General features: G+C 41.7%; 1 protein-coding gene across 4 annotated transcripts in view; it reads left to right on the top strand.

The window, feature by feature from the left end:
- sash1a (SAM and SH3 domain containing 1a) overlaps positions 1–21,188 on the top strand; it is a 232,250-nt gene that overhangs the window by 191,023 nt on the left and 20,039 nt on the right. For 3 of the 4 annotated variants that reach the window (XM_072442756.1, XM_072442749.1, XM_072442773.1), the window contains exons 3-8: positions 5,660–5,710; positions 6,016–6,065; positions 13,424–13,464; positions 13,839–13,928; positions 14,009–14,121; positions 18,170–18,268. In XM_072442756.1, coding sequence (XP_072298857.1) covers positions 5,660–5,710; positions 6,016–6,065; positions 13,424–13,464; positions 13,839–13,928; positions 14,009–14,121; positions 18,170–18,268 — 444 coding nt within the window. The remainder of the gene's footprint in view (positions 1–5,659; positions 5,711–6,015; positions 6,066–13,423; positions 13,465–13,838; positions 13,929–14,008; positions 14,122–18,169; positions 18,269–21,188) is intronic. The other variant, XM_072442765.1, reaches the window with a different exon arrangement.

Raw genomic sequence — 21,188 nt, 5'->3', positions numbered from 1 at the left:
ACTTACATTTTCTTTCCTGCTTATTTTTTATAACACATTATAGCACATCAACACATGACCTGCTTTATGAAATTAAACTGAACAAATGATCCATTTTACATAAACCGCAAGATAAAAAACTTTATATTTACATATTTTTTGAGGAAAGGCTGAGCAGAAAATACTTAATTTTGCTTCTTAAAAGGTCACCTTTCTTTTGATTAATTAATTTAAACTATTAAAGACCTAATTTCGTCAGAAAGAAAAAAACGTTTTATAAAAAAGATCTTATATTAAATGATCTTATTCTTATTAAATAATCTTGACATCCCTAATACATTTACATTATTTGCAACTATCTAAAGCTGCATTATTGCTACAATTTAAGGCAAGGCAAGGCAAGTTTATTTGTAGAGCACATTTCATACACAAGGCAATTCAAAGTGCTTCACACAGCAGGGAAAATGCATTCAAATCACAACGAAATTACAGAAACAGAAATACAATAAAATTAACTGAATTAAAAAATATCAATCCAACTGATTGTCTAAACTAATAAAATCACAAACAAAAGAGAAGAGTGCAAAGAAAAAATTCTTTCAGTCATATGCGCAGCTAAACAAAACTGTTTTTAGCTTAGATTTGAACATTGTCAGAGTAGAAGCCTGTCTCACATCTTCAGGAAGACTGTTCCAGATTTTAGCCGCATGAAACTGAAACGCAGATTCCCCATGTTTTGTCCTGACTCTGGGCACCAGCAGGAGGCCGGTCCCTGAGGTCCTCAGAGTCCGAGATGGTTCATATGGCACTAACATATCCAAGATGTACTTTGGTGCTAGGCCGTGGAGAGACTTGTACACAAGCAGAGCTGCTTTAAAGTCTATTCTCTGAGCCACAGGAGCCAGTGCAGAGACCTGAGAACAGGACTAATGTGATGGTACTTCCTGGTTCTAGTCAGGACCCGAGCAGCAGCGTTCTGGATGTACTGCAGCTGTTTTACAGCTCGTTTGGAGAGGCCAGTGAGCAGGCCGTTACAGTAGTCTAATCTACTGGAGACAAACGCATGGATAAGTCTCTCTAAATCTGGTTTTGACACTATATTTTTGATTTTGGCAATGTTTTTTAGATGGTAAAAAGCTGCTGATGTTATTGATTTGACGTGGCTATTAAAGTCTGAGTCCATTATTACCCCCAGATTTCTAATTTGGTTTGTAGGTTTTAGAGCGAGACTCTGGAGGTGACCGCTAACACTTTCTCTTTGTTTCTGTGGGCCAAAAACGATTATTTCAGTCTTGTCTGAGTTCAGCTGGAGAAAGTTGTTTTGTATCCACACACTGATCTGTTGGATGCAGTGACAGAGTGAATCTACTGGTTTATGACCGCAGTCATAACATTGGGAATGTTCCAGATTGAAGCGACATGTTAACTATGTGAGTGAATGGTGCTAACAAACTGTTCAGCACAGACTTTAGAAATCTGGTGGGTAACACATCGAGGCAGCATGTAGATGAACTCAGACTGGTGATGATCTCATGGACAGTTTTGTCAGTTACTGGTGCAAAGTGAGTTAGCTCTAAGTGTCTTGGTGGTTTTAGGGTAATTTTTTGCATTGTGGGATTCATAGCATTTTTAATGCCCTGAACTTTGTCATTAAAGAATAATGCAAACTCATTACACTTGGATGTGGAAATGAGTTCTAACGGCAGCTGAGCTGGAGGGTTTGTTAATCTGTTTACTGTGGCAAACAGGACACGCGAGTTGTTACTGCAGCTTCCAATCATTTCAGAAAAATATCTTTCCCTAGTTCTACATAAGATTAGGTTGTACATGTTCAGCTTCTCTTTGTAAATCTCTTTTTGAACCTGGAGCTTTGACTTGCGCCATTTCCGTTCGGCCCTGCGGCACTCCCTTTTCTGTGCCCTGACCGAATCATCATTTCTCCACGGCGCCTTCTGCTTATTTTTAACCATTTTAGCCTTTATAGGGGCGATGGTGTCCAGAACATTCAAAACACTAGATGTAACAGAGTTCAACAAATCATTTACATTAGAACATGAGACATTTCCATAAACAGTGCACCTGTGCATCACTTATGTGTCTCCTCTGAACAACTGCAGGACCAACCGGTGGTTTGGGAGAAACAGACAGGTCAAAGAAGACACAGAAATGATCAGACAGAGCAACATCGATCACATTAACATTTGAAATATTTACCCCCTTTGTAATTATGAGATCTAGAGTGTGTCCTTTGCTGTGGGTGGGGCCTCTCACATGCTGAGTAAGACTGAAGGTTTCAAGGACAGCATCAAGCTCTTTAGCGTTTCTGTCACAAATATTATCAACATGCACATTGAAATCACCTGTAATGACCAAACCATCAAAGTATGTGCATAAGACTGAAAGCATCTCAGTAAAATCATCAATAAAACTTTGGCAGTGCTGGGGAGGCTTGTATAAAACAATGAAGAGAATGGATGGAGACCGTTTTAGCTCCATTTTAAAGGATACATACTCAAATGATGAAAACACCCCAAAAGACAACCTGTGGGTAATTATTTCATCTCTAAAGACAGCACAGACTCCACCCCCTTTTTTGTTTTCTCGTGTTTCAGATTCAAACTTAAAGTTGGGTGGAGCAGATTCTATCAGAACTACATTTCCTGTGTTTTTGTCAAGCCATGTTTCAGTTAAAAACATAAAATCAAGATTATAAGAAGAAATAAAATTATTAATTAAGAGATATTTGTTACATAAGGATCTGACATTTAGCACAGCAAGTTTCAGACTAGTTTCAGTGGGACTGGGCTTTATCTTTTCACAGGGAATATGAATCACATTTCTCAGATTGGGCCTGACTCGCATTTTGTTTTTCCATCTGTGTGATGATGTGACTACAGAAATAGCACTAGGGGGGGCTCTTTTTACATAGGACCCCGGGTTGGTTTGATTTTTATTGTGACAAAAGTCCCGGCAACGCTGAGACCCAGTGCATCCTAGCTATGGGAGATCCCAGGTGAAAGGCGAGGTTGGATGGGTGGTGGGGCTTTTGTAGCCAAGGAGAGTTTGGGACCAGGTGAGAGGCGAGGGGGGATGGTGGTGGGGCTTTTGTTGGTGTAGTCGGCTTGTGCGGGGAAGAGTTGATAAGTATTGACATAGCCCTTGCTATATTGGGCGTGAGTGGAGCCATCTTAATGCCTGATTTGATCAGACTTTCAAAATGGCTGGGAAGGCCCATGGGTGAGAGTGGAGATGAGAAGGAGAATGATGAATCTTTAGTGGGAGTAGATGTTGCAGGGGGAACCCAGGGCTGGTGTGAAGGCAGGGGCGATGACAGGGATGTTGTTGGGCTTGTCACAGATGGGTCCAAGGCCTTTGAAGACTGTTCCTTTGCTGGAGGCGGTGGAGGTGAATGTGGAGCAGCTGGAGCTGAATCCTTTGCTGGTGGTGGTGGAGCAGCTGCTGATGAATCCTTTGGTGGAGGCTGAGGTTGTGGTGCTTTTGATGTTGAAACATTGGCTCGGTCTCTGGCTGATGGAGCAGGAATTCTTCTCTCATTCCTCTCTTCTCTAACTATCTGCTCAGGACCCTGTCCAGGCCCAGTCCAATGCCTCAGAGCGTGGAGCAGGTTCTCTGTCAGCACCCTCACTCCACCTCTGCATAGGTGGGGGCCATTTCTCTTAAACAGGTCCTCTCGTTTCCAGAATAGATAGAAGTTCTCAATGTAGTGTAGTCCTCTCGGGGAACACTCTTTGGACAGCCATGTGTTCAGCTGAAGAAGCCGGCTAAACTTGTTTATCCTCCTGTCGATGTTTGGAAGAGGTCCACTTATGAATGTTTTGATTTCCATTTTATCAAGCACGTCGAATAACTTCAAGAAGTCTTTTTTCAAAACTTCAGTCTGTTCCCGCCGCATGTCCACTGCACCCACGTGCACAATCAGCTGTTTAGCTCCTCTATGCTTAGCCATAAAATTTGGAAGGAGTGACGTTATCTCAGAAACAGTGGCGCTTGGAAAAGACGTGGCCAAAATACAGCGAGGAGGATCTGTGCCAGGAGCCAAGGTCACGCAGATTGTTTTGGTTGGGGACGGCGCGATAAGTCACATGACGCATGAAAAGATAAACACACATGTGTTTATCTTTTCATTGGCTCCTGGCACAGATCCTCCTCGCTGTATTTTGGCCACGTCATCTTTCCTTTTTTCATTTAATTCCATCTCTGATTCCATCTCTGATTTAAGAAAAGAGAGTTTATGTATGAAACTTATCTCTCATTTTGCACAGTTGACACACGTCCCCTGACAAATTATCCCCCAGTGACCCCTCGTTGCCCTGCGGTCAGATCTCCCTGTCCGTCAGCGTGTCCTCAGTATTTTGGACTCTCGGCTCACTGGCCCTCGGGAACGCGCTGACCCCATGTGTCCCACCAACGCTGCAGAGAGCACCTCGGACATTTGCACCGGGGTCAGACAGAAGAGGTCAAAAGAATGTTATAAATCTCTCCACTTAGTTTCCTTTAGCGTGCAAAAGTCTGCTCCAGCTCCAGCTGTTTGTCTGCACACATCCAGAGAGCTATGTCCAGATCTCATACTGTGTGTCAACATATGTTTAGCCATTTGAAGATTACACTTAATCATTCACACACAGAATGCACTTATAACCATTTGGTTCTGCAACAACTGAAATACCTGTCATGCCATTGAAGATACTGACTCCACACTTCATAATTACTGCGATAGCCTAGACCCACTAATACTACAACTACTTCTATATATTTTCTACTTTTGTGTGAACTGCAACTGCTTCTAAATTCACCACTCCTTGTTAAAACACTTTTTCACTGAAGTAATTAGTGTTGGGTTTTGTAATTTATGTCCTTAAGACCAGGATTTACTGGGATTTTCCTACTCTAATATGTCAGTGAGGCATAATAAGGTGTGTTTGAATGTTACTTTTCTTTGCAATATTTTCTTCAGCTTTATTGCACTTTCTTCTTTTCCTTTTTCGGACTAGCCCACCAATATAATATACTTGAAATAAGCACAGTGTTACTACAATAATGGTTAAAATCGCAACTATTGCCAACTTCAAGTATGTATATAAAGAACATTATCAGATGGAATCAAAGGCTGTAATAAAAACTCTCTACATGATGTGCGATTGCTTTGTAGCTCTAAATGTAACGTGACTCGGGACTTGAAAGCATGTCACCACAAGGCTGTAACCCTAGACACAAAGGCAGGTGTTGCTCTGCAGTGAAGAGGCCAACATGAAAGTTGTAATAAAATCTAGTTATTACACTTCCTTGAACCTCGGCCGGTGTCCGGGGCCTGAAAATCCAGATATTTTCAATGCGCTTCTACCACTCTGGTCGTTTTAATAACATCGAGGACAGATAAAGCAGGTTTGGATGCAGGTTCAGACTTGTTTAACGTTCATCCCACACGTGCTGAAGTTTGTTTTCACTTGCGGTGAAGGTGTGTCTACTCTACCCCAGGTCTGTCCCACATCCAACCATTGTTGTACGCACCATATACTGTTTCTAGAGTCAATTGACCTTTTCCTTGACGCACAATTCTTGTTTTACACTGGTCCTCCATTATTACTGTTATTGCACCCAACATATTCCATTGTTATTGAATGTTAAACACTGACGCCTACTTTTGTTCTTGTCGTTTTAGGAGAAACAGGATTCGAGCACCACTTCCCTCCAGCTACGCTCTGAGATCCAAGTAAGAAAAGCAGCTGTCATTAGACTCCAATGGGACAAAACGTTTTAGAAATAATGTCAGTCAATTCAAGCTCAATATTCAGAAGGATATATACGTAGATTATGTAATGTATTGGTATTGTTAAATCCAGAAGGCAAACGAGCAGTCCAAAGACAGATTATATTGTATGGAATAGCATACTACAGAGAGCCTTTTACGGCCCTAATTTTCATTTCTTTCATAGAGTAATAGGGTTATAATATATAGCATTGTAATATAGATAGTTCATAGTTTATTTTAACACATTTTCTCCTCTCTGCCGACAGGAATCACTGGGCTTCAGCAGTCAACTCTCCACTCCAGAGACTGACCGAAAGTACGTTCCACTTCTGTCTCTCCTACACAACACCATATGACTAAAAACAGGCCGAGACGGTGAAATATGCCCTGCACCTACACTTGTGTCCGTTTAAGTCAAAACAACACGCAGCGCTGACGTGTGACGTGTCTGGAGTTCATCAACATCCAGCCGGGAGCATAATTCATATTTTGCCGTCAGCCGTAACAGATAGAGGGCAGCGTGTCAGTGTGACCAGGTTTAGGTCTGGCTGGGGTGAGGGATGGTTTACCCGTGTGGCGGCCATGATAGTAGGTCACGGGTTTGTTCTTCTTCATCTGCTCTCAGTTTGATGTATTCGTGCATATGGTACAGTTTTCCAGAACCGTTTACTCATAGTTTCCATACAATTTGGCCTTTTTGGAAACTTAAAGTTGGAAATTGTGCTGGATCTTAAAATACTGTTGTTTAAAAGACACATATTATCCTTTTGAGCTTTTAACTATGTTATAGCATTGTTCCCTCATTAAAAACATACCTGGAGTAGTATTTAGCTCAGGGGTGGGCAAACTACGGCCCGCGGGCCACATCCGACCCGTTGGGCCTTTCAATCCGGCCCGCCAAGCTTGTCCAAGTTAAAATTAAAATATAATTAAAAAAAAAAAAAATTTGGCTGTAGGCTTTATTAGACAGTAGATGGAATGAGAAAGAAAGAAGGACATGCAGAAAATGTCGGAGTTGGGATTCAAATTCACGATACTGTGGCTGGCCTTTCGTTTTACCTTTCGCCTGTAATTCCCACATTTCCCCAAGAGATGGCACTGTTCCCTCTAAACTGCCCGCCTGCGCAATTGCGCACTGCTTGCACATAATGCGCGCACACAAGAACATCTAAGAAAATAAAATTCATCACAAACGGCCACCGGGGGCAATCAAGCAGGAGTTTGACACACTGTAGAAGACTTGTGGACAGTAGAAGCACTGTCCAGGGGACACGTCGTGTTCTCTATATTTTTAGTTTCAAAACGCTGTGTGGTTAATTACAATAAGAATCATATTCACTGAGAAATTAGTCTTAATAGTCCCGCAGCGCAGCGGACCGCGGACGCATTCAGAAGACTGGCGTGTCACTATTGTGTAAATGAAACTTTCTTGTCCAGATCTGACTCACGAGTCAAAAGACACATGTGCATCATTATCTGGACCAATTTCTGTGTAAATATCTCATGTCACAACGTAACACTCACTCGATGAGTACGCGCTCGGGAGCAGATGATCCAGATGTGAAGACACAGGTAAATCAGCTCACACAGAATCATCAAGGACAGAGGGGACACTAGAGACAGCTGTGATTTGTTCTAAAGCAGGTCTAATGCGGACAATTAGTACATTGAGCCTTGCATTTGTTGCTTTGTTACAAGTTACAGGTCAAATCTTGCGTGTAATTTATAGTACTAATTAGTTCACACAAACACACCATATTTTCCTGGCCCGGCCCGCCGGTCAAATTTTAGAACCCAATGTGGCCCTCGAGTCAAAAAGTTTGCTCACCCCTGATTTAGCTTCATTCACAATAGTGGGATGAATCCTGAATCTCCCCTCCGGGCGTGAAAAACACTACATTCTGATTTTTGGCGCAAGAAGCTCTCCAAAATCTTCTGCACTGTTTTTAAGTCTATCACAGACCTGTCAAATCAGTCATTACAACTCTGTGCATACATTAGCATGTCGGAGGTAAGCTCACCGTATATAATTCCCTCTGCAATTCTTGACATTCTGAATTCTTGATCCTTGTCAATTCTTAACAAAGGAAACACCAGAGTGACATGAAGTCTTTTTGCTTTTGTGTTTTTTTTTGTTCTTAAACAGAAGATGACAAAGTAAAGATACACAAGTGCATGTTTAAAGGCCAATAACAATACAAATAATGCATAATATTTGTCCTCTAAGTAAAATTACCAGCAGAACAGAGGTATTCACTTGTGCAAGTGAATTATAATTACATAACTTCCACTGTAACTGCATTTGAACCCAGGTAACTCAGATTCCAAGGTGGACTGTCTACCCATTGTGCAAACCATGTTAGATAATGCTTTCTTCTTTATAGTTAATATATTATCATGGAGAGATGAAATTATGAAAGTCTTAATTCTTCAAAAAAGTCAAACTGTTTGAGAGAAATGTTTATATATTCTGACCTCTAGAGCTATTCCCCTATTTATTTACATACATTTTATTCTCTGTATATTTCCACATCCTGGACCATATTCACTTTGACTCATGCAGAACTAGGTGGTCCTCCAAACTCCCACTCTCACAGAAAGGAAAACCACCGGCCACTTCCTTAAGCCGGCCTGCCCAGCCCTGAGCCTGTTCTCTGGGCTTCCTTCCTCCCTTTGTGTCCAGTCCAGGAGAGAGAACGAGAAAGGGACGGGGGTGACGAGTGCGACAGGGGCGATGGGGGCGATAGTCCAATGATTAGAGCCAAAAATCAAACGCGAGATGCCTGGGTGGAGGTCCTTTTCCCTGGTTCCTGTAAAACTACGAAATGTGTTTCTGCCGTCTGTTTCTATATGGAGGCAATTCCCCTACGTGAGGTCATCACAAAAAATCTTCTCGACTTGTTGGCATAATGCATGGAGAATGGAGTTTTCTGTAAAAAAAAAAATTGATTATTCTTTTATACTGGCCCGTGATCGTTGCCCCCTTGTGACCCGTGGAGGGACAGTCACGTGCAGAAGAGGAAGCTCATACCTCATACATGACCTCTTCTCCCATGGCTGCGTGAATGCTGCACAGACACAAACTGAGCGAGGGAGATGCGAAACAGATGCCAGCGTCGGGAATGACGTTTGCTGTTGGAGAAATAGAAGAGAAGAGGGGCCTCAAGGAAAGAGAAAAAGGAAAACTTACCAGGATGATTCCCTGTTTTGGCTTGGCTTTGTACTGTATAGACTTATATCTGAGGTTCTTGGCCGTGTAAGATGTAGGTTGCCTCAGAGTAAACTACTGTACCTACTTCAGCATTAGGATTTAGATGATGCGTGGAAAATGTCGACAGAATAGGATGAACTTTGATTCAAGACGTTGCTACCGGCATGTAAAATGTCAAAAGGCGAGAGAAGTTTGTATTTACGAAAAACAAAATGCGTAGAGCAAGGGAAAAACTGCTGCTTTACGAGCACCAACAGATGTAAACTAGGTCTATACATGGACTATTCAAGGTCTAATCTAGGTTAAATCGGGTCTGAAATTAGACTAAATCATTGCTACAGTAGTTTTAATCCAGAAATTACCCCGAATACACTCTGAATTAAGCAAACATTAGAACTGTAGCTTGCAGTTTGAGAAAGACTGACCTAGAAAAACAGATTGATCTTTCTTTTTTGACAGATAATTCTTGCTGCATCTTTTCCAATGTTTTAATGTAACGTTCCATAGTGTGGCATTAAACATGTGACTGCCCCTAGGCAAGTTACAGGTCAGATCAATAGAGAGCAAAATAAAGAATAAACAAAAATACCCAAAAAAAAAAATATATATATATATATTTATTTCATCTTATATTCCAAATGAAACTCTGGACAATGCCTGGACAAAAGCCGTTAGTCTCAATTCTAAAACGGGCATCTTCTATTTCTATAATGAAACCGCGCCCTTTTCTCACTTTTTACGAGCCTGTTCACAAAGTCCATTTTTATGTGACACTTCTTTTAAAATTTATGTGCTCAGATTTTGCGCCCGAGGACTACATCTCCCATCCCCCGTCAGTTCATCTTTCACTACCTCCTCTTCTCATTCACTACGGTCCTGCTCTTTTGTCCGCTCCGTGAATGGGCCGCAGGTACAGACATTTATCATGCGCTGCCAGACTGATGGACAAATCCCCTAAAACATTTCTCAATGCCGCCTATCTGCACACGGAGACCCCCATCACCACCTCGCCTTAGGACAATAGCACCATTAGGACCTACAGTGGTGGCCATGTTGGTACTGCCAGCCCTTCTTTGTCACTCTGTTGGCAGGACGTGGGCAAAGCAGTGTTATTACCCGCTATGGGGCTGGCGCTGACAGAAGGCTCTTAGGGTTCAAACCAGGGACTTCCTGTTTTGAAGGGTGATTGATTGGTTGGTATTGTTGCTGAGGGTGACCACGGGCTTATCAGTGTGGTTACCAACACGGGTAAATGGGTCTTGATGAAAGAATAATACAAGGGGTTGATTGTGGCGCTGAACAGTGGAGCCTGTTGGGTCTAAAATAGGGAAACGTCCAGTGTTGTGTCTGGGTGGGTTTCCTCCGAGTTCTCCAGTTTGTCGCTCAATCTGAAATATGTGAAGAAGGCTAATCCTCCAGCTAAATGCTCTAAACCAAGAGCACTGGTGGAAAGATGGGCTAAATCCAAGGCAGCTTGGTTAACATTAAGTATACTTATAAAAGTGTGGGTTTTATGGTAGTTTCTGGATTGTTGGTCTGTTAGGACGACGCCCGGTGTACACTGCCTCCGGTCCAGGTGCGGTCCAGGAGCCGCGCTGGTCCACAGGAAGAATCCACAAGCAGGAGACCGATTGGGTCTGGTGTTCATCCCAAACAAACTGCAGTGGACCTTAGTTGATGGAACAGGCAATCTGCAAGTGACCTCTGAACGCACGTGGAACCGGCGTCTGTGTACACCGGGTGTAAAAAGTATTTCATGAAATAGTAGTTTAGCAGTACAAATCAAGTGCTCAAGTGAGGTGTGGTTTGTGCCTTAAAGGTGCACTGCGTAACTTTTCTGGTGAAGGTTTACCCACTTACCTGGAATGTTCCACACTAGAATACAATAACTTGTCCATCTTGGTTTAGTCGTTGTTTAGTTCTGGTCGAGTCCAGGTTTAGGTCTTGGTTTAGTCCCAGTGTGTCTGAAGTCTCTTAATTGTACTCCTCACATTTTAAAGCCCTTTTCCCCCTAGAACATAAATATTTCATAAACTCATGTGATATTTCCCTCTGCAGTGATGAGTCTTCCCTGTGACCTGCTCTCTAACCTGGGGCCAGCTCATCCTTCTGCGGCCCCCCCATCCTTCTGCGGCCCCCCCTCTGTCACAGGGTCACTGCCTCACATTGTCAGTTTGTGCTCAGTGCGTCACAGCTCTCCAGGTGTTCAGCATTAACTAGAAAGTCCAAATTAACCTCAACCAGAGTTTTACTTTTCCTTCTAAAATAGACCAGAAACAGCTGTGTTACATTTGTCAACTCATGGTTTTATCATGTTTCCTGGACTTGTCACATGAGGATGAGCTTCCAGTAATTCATGTGTTCATATTGTTTCCCTCACAATCTTGTTCACAAACACTTTTGGCAGTAAGCTACTGTATATTAAGCTTTTTGTCATTAGGAATGTCAAGATTAGATAATTTATGATGAGTCTATCTTATTGTAAATGTGACACACAAATAATAGTGAGGAGTAAGTCGTTTTTTATCGGAAAGTTTGATTTATTTTCAGTTGCATGATGTAAATATTTTGCAACAATAGCAAATAAGGTGACATCACTTCTTGTAATTATTCCACATATAAAATAATACATGATAGTGGCCCCTGACACTTCAGATTTAGCATGCCAGAGTTCATCTCCTCTACACGAGTTCAGCCAAAGGTAAAATGGAGCTTTCCATATTATCTCACATAGACAGTTAGCCTCTTATGCAAATGAGCTAATGCAGTGTTTTCGCCGTCTTATTCCTAATGCGAGTGCAAACGAAGGCATGCTACAGATTTTAAGGTTAAACCAATTAAGTTGCCAGGTTGCTGCATAAAGGCGTTTTTAAACAGTGTCTATGCAAGTGGTGCGTGAGTTTCACTTAGAGTGTGGCGGGCCAGAGGGAGGGGCTTTACTGCCCTCTCCATTGAGTGGCTTGAATTAGCCTTAGCTCGTCCCTTAGCCTAGCCTTGTCAGGGAGGGCCGGGGGGGCAGAGGAGCGCAGGGGCGAACCATAAAGGCCTACATTCAATTAGCATATCATTATGTTGCCATGGCAGCCAGGGTTTAAGCTGCACCAATGTGTTCCCATTGGGATACAATTGAACAAACTAAAAAACATGAATTCTTATACACAGACGACTACTATAATTAAATACTGAATTCTGTTGCTTTGTTTTCTTTGCACTACATGAATAATGCAAAATACGCCTCTATATCCCAATGCGGATCACATTTTAACATAAATCCTTATGATTTTTTAAGATTAAGATTGAAATGAATTGATGATGGCAGAGTGTTTAGCCTTCATGTCCTTTATGTGGCTGTGTATCTTCTTTCAACCATCCAGTGTTTAATGTAGTGGTGGTGGTTGAAACAAACATTTATATACCTTAATTTAAAAATAAAACCTTAATATGGACAAAACATAAATAAAATCTGACTTTTAACATATTTAACGTTCATTTTAAGACCTGTACATGTCTGTCATATGTTGGACGTTGGTGTTATTGCGATACATCTAGTTTGTTGCTATATTGATTTTTGCTTTCTCTTGCAATATATAAGATGTTTATTGTGCTGTCAATATTTGTTCAAAGGAGTATCTAGTTTTAAAGCTAGTTTTAGTAACGATAAATCCATAGCGAGCCCCCCGTCTAAGGCCCACAGTTGCTGGCATCGGCTCCACCCACTTATAATCCTCTTTATCACCAACGAGCTGCTGAAAGTGAAACAGCACTGACAATGTAAACTATATCTCTGAACTCAAAGACCTGCCTTCTTGTGGAAAAAAAACATACTTTCTCCTTCTGTAATATCAAAGTTCTTCACAGTAAATTTGCCTTTGAAGAAAAACCCACTGAAGCGTACCCTGCCCCTATATTCTTATACAGCGCCAGACTGCTATTGAAGTTATTCTGGTCTCATCCAAGTCTCTAAAGTCAAGAACGGAGAGAGTATAGACTGAGGTTGTTCATACTTTTTTATTGGATGTATAGTTATTGTTAGTGCTGTCAGGTTTTCCCCTTTTTTCAGTTTTTTTTTCATATAATTTCTTCACCGTGACTGTCTTTCTGTCAACTAAAGTGGAAACTCCAAACTGGCTGACTTTGCACAGTGGTTTCTCCGCCCACTTATGCTTCTAATTTCTGCTCATCTCATCTCTTTCTACACATATGATCAGCCCACGCTCTCCTCCAGCTTGATTCCCTTCAAATATTTACTTAATATTACCAACATGTTTAGTTTAGGCTTTGGTTTAGCAAAAAAAAACAGGGCTTTTTTTTCTCAGCCCATCTCTCACTTCTTCACCTTCTCCCTTTCAAGCCTCTGGAGCCTGCACAGATGTGATAGAAGTGTCTCTACTGACCCCAAGTGGTAGAAACGCGGAAGTGTTCGTGTCAAATTAAATGTAAATCAAATTCTTTTGTGTTTTTAGGATGCCATTACACAAGTCCAATTCAGAAGACGGATCTGCAGGTAATGAAAATATAACATTTTATAAAGTACATACAGAAACATTGAACAGCTGCTGGCCATACAACAAATAGCCCAATTATATATAATAATGTCACCTCAGTGTGTTTAAACCATGTGTTTTTTGATATTTTGAAGATGCCTTTGAATGAAAAACAGCTTAAACTTGCAAAGATAACTGTAAAATTTATAATTTTTACCCTTTTTAGGTTAATTTGATTCACTTTAGTGCAATAATTTAGCCACGACCAAGACACTTACAGAATGTTTTCGCACATTTCTGATGGCTTTCAAACATATCATCAGATTTTTGTTATATCTAAGATCTTAATAGATATTATAGATATTAAATGGACTCTCTTGTCTGTTTTCTCCAGGTAAATGGGACAACAAGAAGAAGAACAAATCGTTTTGGCAGAACTTCCGCAAGTCCCCGCACAAACCCGTCGTCCGGCAGACATCCAAAGGTTCGTCTTACACGTCTTTCAAAACCGTACCTCGCACCTTTCGCTCCGTAGTTCACCTCCGACCCTTTCCCGCCGCGTAGGGGAGGACATCGGCTACGTGGCGAGCGAGATCACCATGAGCGACGAGGAGCGCATCCAGCTCATGATGATGGTGAAGGAGAAGATGATTACCGTAGAGGAAGCGCTGGCCCGGGTAGGAACAACCGTCATGGCTTCTTCCTCTTCCTGTATCACATGCTTTGTACTTATGTCACCGCATTAGTCTCACCTCTGGGTCAATGACTATATTTCCCATCATCTTCTGCTTACTAAAACGACTGACTCATACTCACTCCACAAAGCTATTCTGACAAACTGGCATCGCCTTTTTAAATGCTAAAATGTTCTGCTGAATAGTGCTTGTAGGTTTAGAGGAGGTTTGGGATTTGTGTGTGTGTGTGTGTGTGTGGGGGGGTGTGTGTGGGGGGGTGTGTGTGGGTGTGTGGGTGGGTGTGTTGCTTCAATTAATTTGTCTTTGATTTGTCACAGAAATCTTCATGTGGTGAGACACTTGTGTTCCTGGGCGTAGCTGTTCTTTTCTTTATTTTGACGATGGATCTCATTTGGCTTTTGTACACTTTTAATTTCTGTCTGTCATTCATTTGATGTAGAATGAATGAAAATCTGTCTTTCTTTTTGGCTTTTTGTGAGTAATCATATCTTTGTCCGGGGTGTCGGGAGCGTCGGTGTTGCTCTCCACAATGCCGATCTGTTCTTCAGTCTCCTATTGGCTGAAATCGGTGGCCCTGATTTTGATTGAACGTGGTCCAACCAATCATATTGAGACAATCAAAGATCAGCTCTTGTGGACAGTTGTGTGTGTGTTTTGTCACTTTTTGGTTTTCACATTGACAGTTGGTGTGTGTCTGTTGGTTACCAATGTATCACGGAGGACTTAAAAGAATCAAGATATGTCAAATGTGTTTGTCTGGAAATGTTATGGGTTTCAGTCACATATGTTTTTAGGGCATCTGATGTTTCCAAGCTTTTCAAATATTCAATTGCGATAGTAACAGCCCTAATTGTTCATTATTATATTATATCCAATTAGGGGTGGGCAATATATTGAAATTTAGATCATATTGTGAATGTTGTTTTGAGCCAAATTTGAATACGGAGAGTATCATTCTTTGTAAACCATGCCACAAAAAGAGCTGATTACATATAAAAATGTGAAAATAAAGGTATAGGGTGACATATCTGCTTTTAATTTTACAGACATTTCATATTTGTCTGATAATTAAACCCCAATTAAGATATTTAGTAACTTGTTTTGACACATTTCTGCTAGATTGACTTAATATTGTCAGATTATTAATTTGCCTATGCCATAGAGCTATGTCCTAACTGTAAAATTCATACAAAAGATTTTCTCTCAGGCTGAGCAAAATAATATGTCTGTTTGCCATAACCCGACCGACCCGGTATAAAACTAGCCGACTGAAAAAAAATGACAGTGATCCTCAGTCTCTCCGCGTCTTCTCTACCTGTGTGTCAATAACGTTATGGATTAATATGTACACGTACGTAAAACCGCTTGCCAAATTGAAGTTTGCGAGGCCGGTGAGAGCGCGCGCGTTGACTACGGGAGAGAGCGCGCGCGTTAGCTGCGGGAGAGAGCGGCGCGCGTAAGCTCCGGGAGAGGCCGGTGAGAGCGCGCTTGTGAGCTGCGGGAGAGAGCGGTGAGAGTACAGTACAAACGTTAATACAGTACTTTTATTTGTTAAACAAATGCTTGGGCCTTTAAAAAGGTTTTGTTCCTTGCTTTCAATGTTTTACGAAGTATTTCATTTAGGGATGCATACCTAAACCCACGTTCAGGTTCAAGTCCAGATTCGAATCCAGAGGTTTAGGTTCAGGTCCGGACCTAATGAGTCCGGCTGAACTCATGCCATTTTTGCATAATGTTAAAACAGCATAACACAAGCTACTTGGCTCAATTAAGTTGAGGACACATGAACAAGGATGACTATCAAACACAAGGCTTAACTGCAGACTGAAATAAACTCAATATATCTGGTTTATTCACTGTTTATTAACAGAAGTTACAACTTACAAATCACAAGCTACTAGCTAACACACATTCATGTGTTTTACTAGAGGAACAACTCCCGAACAAGAGCATGTTGAGTATTGGTATTGGGGCAGCTGTTTCAGCTGATACTATGTTTGTCAAGTGTATTACTGGTTTGACTGGGCTGTTCCCCACACTTGAAGTTTAATGCTTTAGATACATTTACACTCTTTAATTTTGCAGATCCATTGGCATCAAAGTCAGGTAAAAACCTTCAAAAACTAGCATAAAAGTCAACTTAAACCACTATAAATCAATCAACTTAGCAGTATCAAAAATAGAATATGAAAATATTTTACACTACACACAATACATCATATTAACAGCATTAAACACAAGACCATATTTAACAACTGTAGAATACAAATACTATTACAAAATATAAGCTCCAATTAATGAATCCAGCAATTAAACAATATTACTTTGACTTAGTATTTACTTAGATGTATAAATATGTATATTGCACATTAACCCACCTAAATAAATGTTACATCACGCCACAACATAACAGTTATTTTATTCATATTGTAGCGACCCTAGTCTCTAGTTTCCGTGCGCGGTCTCTGGGCGGAGCCAAGAGCGGGCTCAGGAGACGAGGTAGTTTTTGATGTTCCTGTTCCATCACCATGGTTACGGCCAACAGTAACGAACTCTGTTCAAGAAATAAAGTGACAACTTGTGAGCACTAAACCAGCATTACTGACCTGAGCGAGAAGTTATAATATTTACACCCAAACCAAAGCACAACCCGCTCCTTTAACAAGCGTCTTAAACTAACTCACGGAGCGGCACAAGCGGCGACGCACGCGGCGGCATAAAACAATTCAATTAAGCCAGTGATCTTCCAGAACCGAATCACCGGGGTTTCGTTTTTTTTGGTCCTGAACCGAAACGTTTTTACAAGTCCGGATCCGGTCCGTCGTAGCGGTACGCATCCCTAATTTCATTGTATAATAACTGTAAAAAAAATAAAGGTTTCTACTTCGCGGATTTCGACTCCCGCGGGTTCTTCTTGGAACGTAACCCCCGCGATAAACGAGGGATCACTGTATCAGCATTTTGTTGAAGAAAATGCCAAATTCTTTTATTTTTCAACTATTTCGCCCCAGTTGGTAAGACTTGTCTTAAGCGCCGTGTCAAATATTTTTTATAGCGCTGGTGAAACCTATCTTTCGTCTCAAAAGACTTGCATTGTAATGCATTGCACAACGCATGTGCGTCTGTAACTTTACAGACCATGCAGGAGGGAACCTATATTGTCTTTAACAAGTTGGTTTTACTCCGTCGACACCACTGACCTGGCCATAGTTCATGTCACTCTCTATCATTGTGTGGCTTGATTTAAATTTGACTTACGCAATGCATTCTGGGAGGGAAACACGCCCAGCAGCGTCATCACAACAAACATGGCGGCGTCCGTGTCCCCCGCATGTTCCCCCCGCTCGCCTTCGCTACCAAAATAAAGGATAACGGCGTACAAAAGGTTGATTGAAATATCTTAAAATCGTAAGATTTAGTCTTCCGATCGGGTTGATCGAGACGTTTTCCGTCATTGACTGTTGAAGCCTGACCCCTGGCGGTCACTCCAAGTCAAAAAATTGCAAAATTTTGATCTTTTTTTTTGCCTTCAAAGTAAAAAAAAATAAGAATTTACCTACCGACCAACCCACTTGAAAAATGTTGGGTCGGGTTACAGCAAAAAGACAATTTCTTTGGGGTATCCCCATGTCCAGTTGCAGTGTACTGTACACAGATAATGCAATGATAATTATAAACCAAAATATTGTAAATTAGTATTTCCATTTTTTTGTGTGGAAAAGGGTGAAACTGAATCAAAAGCAAGTCACTATCGAAGTTCCATATTGATCTTCTCATTTAATCCAACCATATTTTTCACATCACTTCCACACCAGTCACTCCTACAAATCATACTGTCAGAAAGTGTTTTAAGCTGTTTTGAAATGCCATATCAAGTACACGTATTTACATATTCACACCACTTCACTGGCCGTCTTCGTGCCCACATGACCAACGCGTGCCTTCACAAACACACGATCAGACTCTGCTTCGGTGAGAGTGGTGGTCCCGCCCTGTTCCTCTACCTCTCTAAACTCTTCTTCTCCTGTAGCTGAAGGAGTATGAGCGCAACAAACAGTCCGGCAGCCATGACACTGCCGAGGGGACTGAGGGATCTGGACCTGCTCTAAACCAGTCCTTCACCTGTGATGTAAGTACGCCCGGCCCGCCCTGCGCTGCCTCATGTCTGTCACCGACCACTCTCACCCGCCAGTGATGCGCAAGGAGGGACCGTTCAGCGCTGCGTGTGTGTGTGTGTGGATGGATGGATGTGCAAGATGTCAGTCAAAAGATGAAAGGACTGTCTGAGATAGGTGAAAGAAACTGCAGTTTACTCTTCTTGTTTTTTGCCGAAATGGAGGATTACAACAAAGTACAGTATTTCATTATTTTTCATGAACAGAATCACTTTATAAATTCTGTTTTGTCCTTTTCTCTTAATATCGGTCAGTATTTTATTTTTTATTTTATTTATTTTTTTACTTACTTGTGCACAGTGCAAACCCAAATAATCTGTTTTTATTCACACTCTTTTTCAGAAATGTCATCTAAGTTTGTCAATTTCTCATTTGAATGCTGGATTCAGGGTTTAAATTTGGCGAGTTCATATGTTTTTAGATTGATTTATGAGTTGTGCACGATGTATGCGTGGCTGTTTGCTGCTGTACTTCACTTTCCCATACTTCATTTAGGTCACTCCTGGTGCAGACTAGAGACAAGTTGCAGCCATTGCCACTGTTCATTAAACTTAAACTTCACTGTACGGCGTCATGTGGGAATCATTCACTGAAATAACACTATGCCATAAACTGACCTACTTTTTCCTTGACAGGAAGTTACTTTATCCAAACACAGAAATACGAAGATATTTTGAATCCTGCTAATTTAAGATACAACAAAAGCAAACTACATCTCTACACTTCTTCTCTGTCAGCTGTTTTTTCCATGTAACTTTACTTTATCAGTAGTTTTAAAAGCGCTCAATCTTTCTGTGTGATAATCTATTTCCTTTGATATGGAAATGACAGAAATGATCCTGTGCAGAACTTCATTTCTTTCTTCTCTTCACTTTTTATTACAATGTGACAGTTTGATTTCTGATTTATCCGTTAACCCTCTCCGTACCTCCCATTCCGCCGCAAGTCTCTCACTTCCTGTTGTTAGCATTCAAAGATCCATCACTTCGAGGCTTCTTTGCGCAGAGAAAGTTAACTTCACTGTAGCCGCATTGTTGTAGGGAACACATAGTTGGGCTCTCGGAGACTGCAGCACATGTAAAAGAAGCAAAGAAAGGAGAAAGAGGATTTATCTTTCGCCCCAGGACTTCCCCTCGCCCCTAAACCCTAAAAATATGCCTCATAGTGTCGCATACCGTCCGCCCTGGCTTGAATAGGATTTATCCAAGTCTTTGTACGTTTCCTATGGACATGCATATACAGCACAGGCCCGGCGCTGTGTCTGCTCCTCGTCTCCCTCTCGGTGCATTCCTCCGTGGGACATTAGCGTTGTGGGGGCCACGCCGGGGTCACGGGGCTCAATTGCAAGGATTGTTCTCCAGGCACAACACGCCTTTTCTCTGCTGGCCCAGCGGCACGGCACCTCCACAGTCTCTCATTCCTCAGTGCACACAACAGGCATCTCGCGTCGGGGCAACATTTTGCAGCGCGCATGCATTTTTTGTTATTGGATGATTATGGATTAGATTTGTTTTTTTGGGGGGGTCGGTTGTGTGGACTGTCTAAGTTGCTGTTTTATCCTAAATGTAAGTAGAATGTCTGTCTGCGATGTCGTTTTCATTTTGTATGCCATTGCAAAATAAGCCGTAATAGTAAAAATGTGTGTTTTAGTTTTAGCTTGGTGTGATTGACGGCGTTCTTTTCTTGTGTACATTCTAACCTATGCAGTAATGTGGACATTTGCATGGACGCTTGGCTCTGGTCCTTGTCACAACTCGTACATCACTTTACCTTCTCACCCATTACTTCTGTCTCTCAGGAGGAGGAGCGTCCATCTGAACAAAACAAATTGCCTTTTAAAGCCTCTTGTGTTAAAGGCAATTCTAGGTTTTCAATGGCAACTGTCGGGGCCAATTTCATAAAAGCCGTACAATGTTAATGACAAACTGGAATGTGATTTTTCAGCAAGAATAAGGTGTCTAAAAGAGACACTCAGTATACATTTGTTCATCCAGTAAGGGGCGCTGTAGAGTTGTGAGAATGTGACTTTTTTTGGTGGTGTGGATTTCAAAATATAAACATTAAAACCTTGAGACATAATACTAAAGTATCTGAAGTATCAAGTTGAATTGACAGATTTTTATTGTAATTGAACAAAATGCACCAAAACCGCAGCGGTCGTTTTACATCTCCGTGTTCACAGTGAACCCAACACGGGGTCATGTTTTATTCATGGAAAAAAGTTTGTCACACACACCAAAAGCCCCTCTCACGAGCCCACGGGATGCTGTTTTGATTCATGTTTTTCTTCCCTCATCTGAGATAAGTACCAGTTGGCAAACACAAGCCCGTGTTATAAGGTGGCTCGGTGCCTTTGTGAGTCAACATGTATCTGTATTACAACCACAGTTAACATCACATCACTGTATGTCAGCAGCCCGCGTGCCAGCTCTGTGGTTTCAGCTCAACTAATACTGCACTTTGCTCTGGACCTGGACGACAAAACGGCATATTAACTGGAAAAATATACCCCATCGACCGCATCGCACAGCTGCCAAGCTGTGTGACCGAAGAAGCCCTGTTGCCACGGAAACCCGGGAGAAACAAATGAAGATATTTAGACTGCGTGATAATGACAGTGGTGGGTTCCAGACTCGCTTTGTCACGGGCCACAGTGAAAGCCACATGTGCAGCTCGTCTGAGACTTTCTGGTGCATGTGTGATACGATTGTCTGCAAAATGGCTCGCGTGTTTGGGGGACGGGAGTCTGATTTGAAACTGAATTATTTTGTCTAATTTCCACTTGACCGGTTTAAGAACAATGTCAAACTAGAATGAAGAAAGAAGCAGACGTGTTCAGTTGTCGTTTTGCCTGGTTTTGCATTCACAGTGCCT

This window comes from Eucyclogobius newberryi, unplaced genomic scaffold, assembly GCF_026437365.1.
Source record: "Eucyclogobius newberryi isolate DKJ021-1_F unplaced genomic scaffold, fEucNew1.0.hap1 SCAF_1, whole genome shotgun sequence".
Lineage (NCBI taxonomy): Eukaryota > Metazoa > Chordata > Actinopteri > Gobiiformes > Gobiidae > Eucyclogobius > Eucyclogobius newberryi.
The sequence above is the reverse complement of the archived record's forward strand: the minus strand, read 5'-3'. Positions and strand labels throughout refer to the sequence as shown.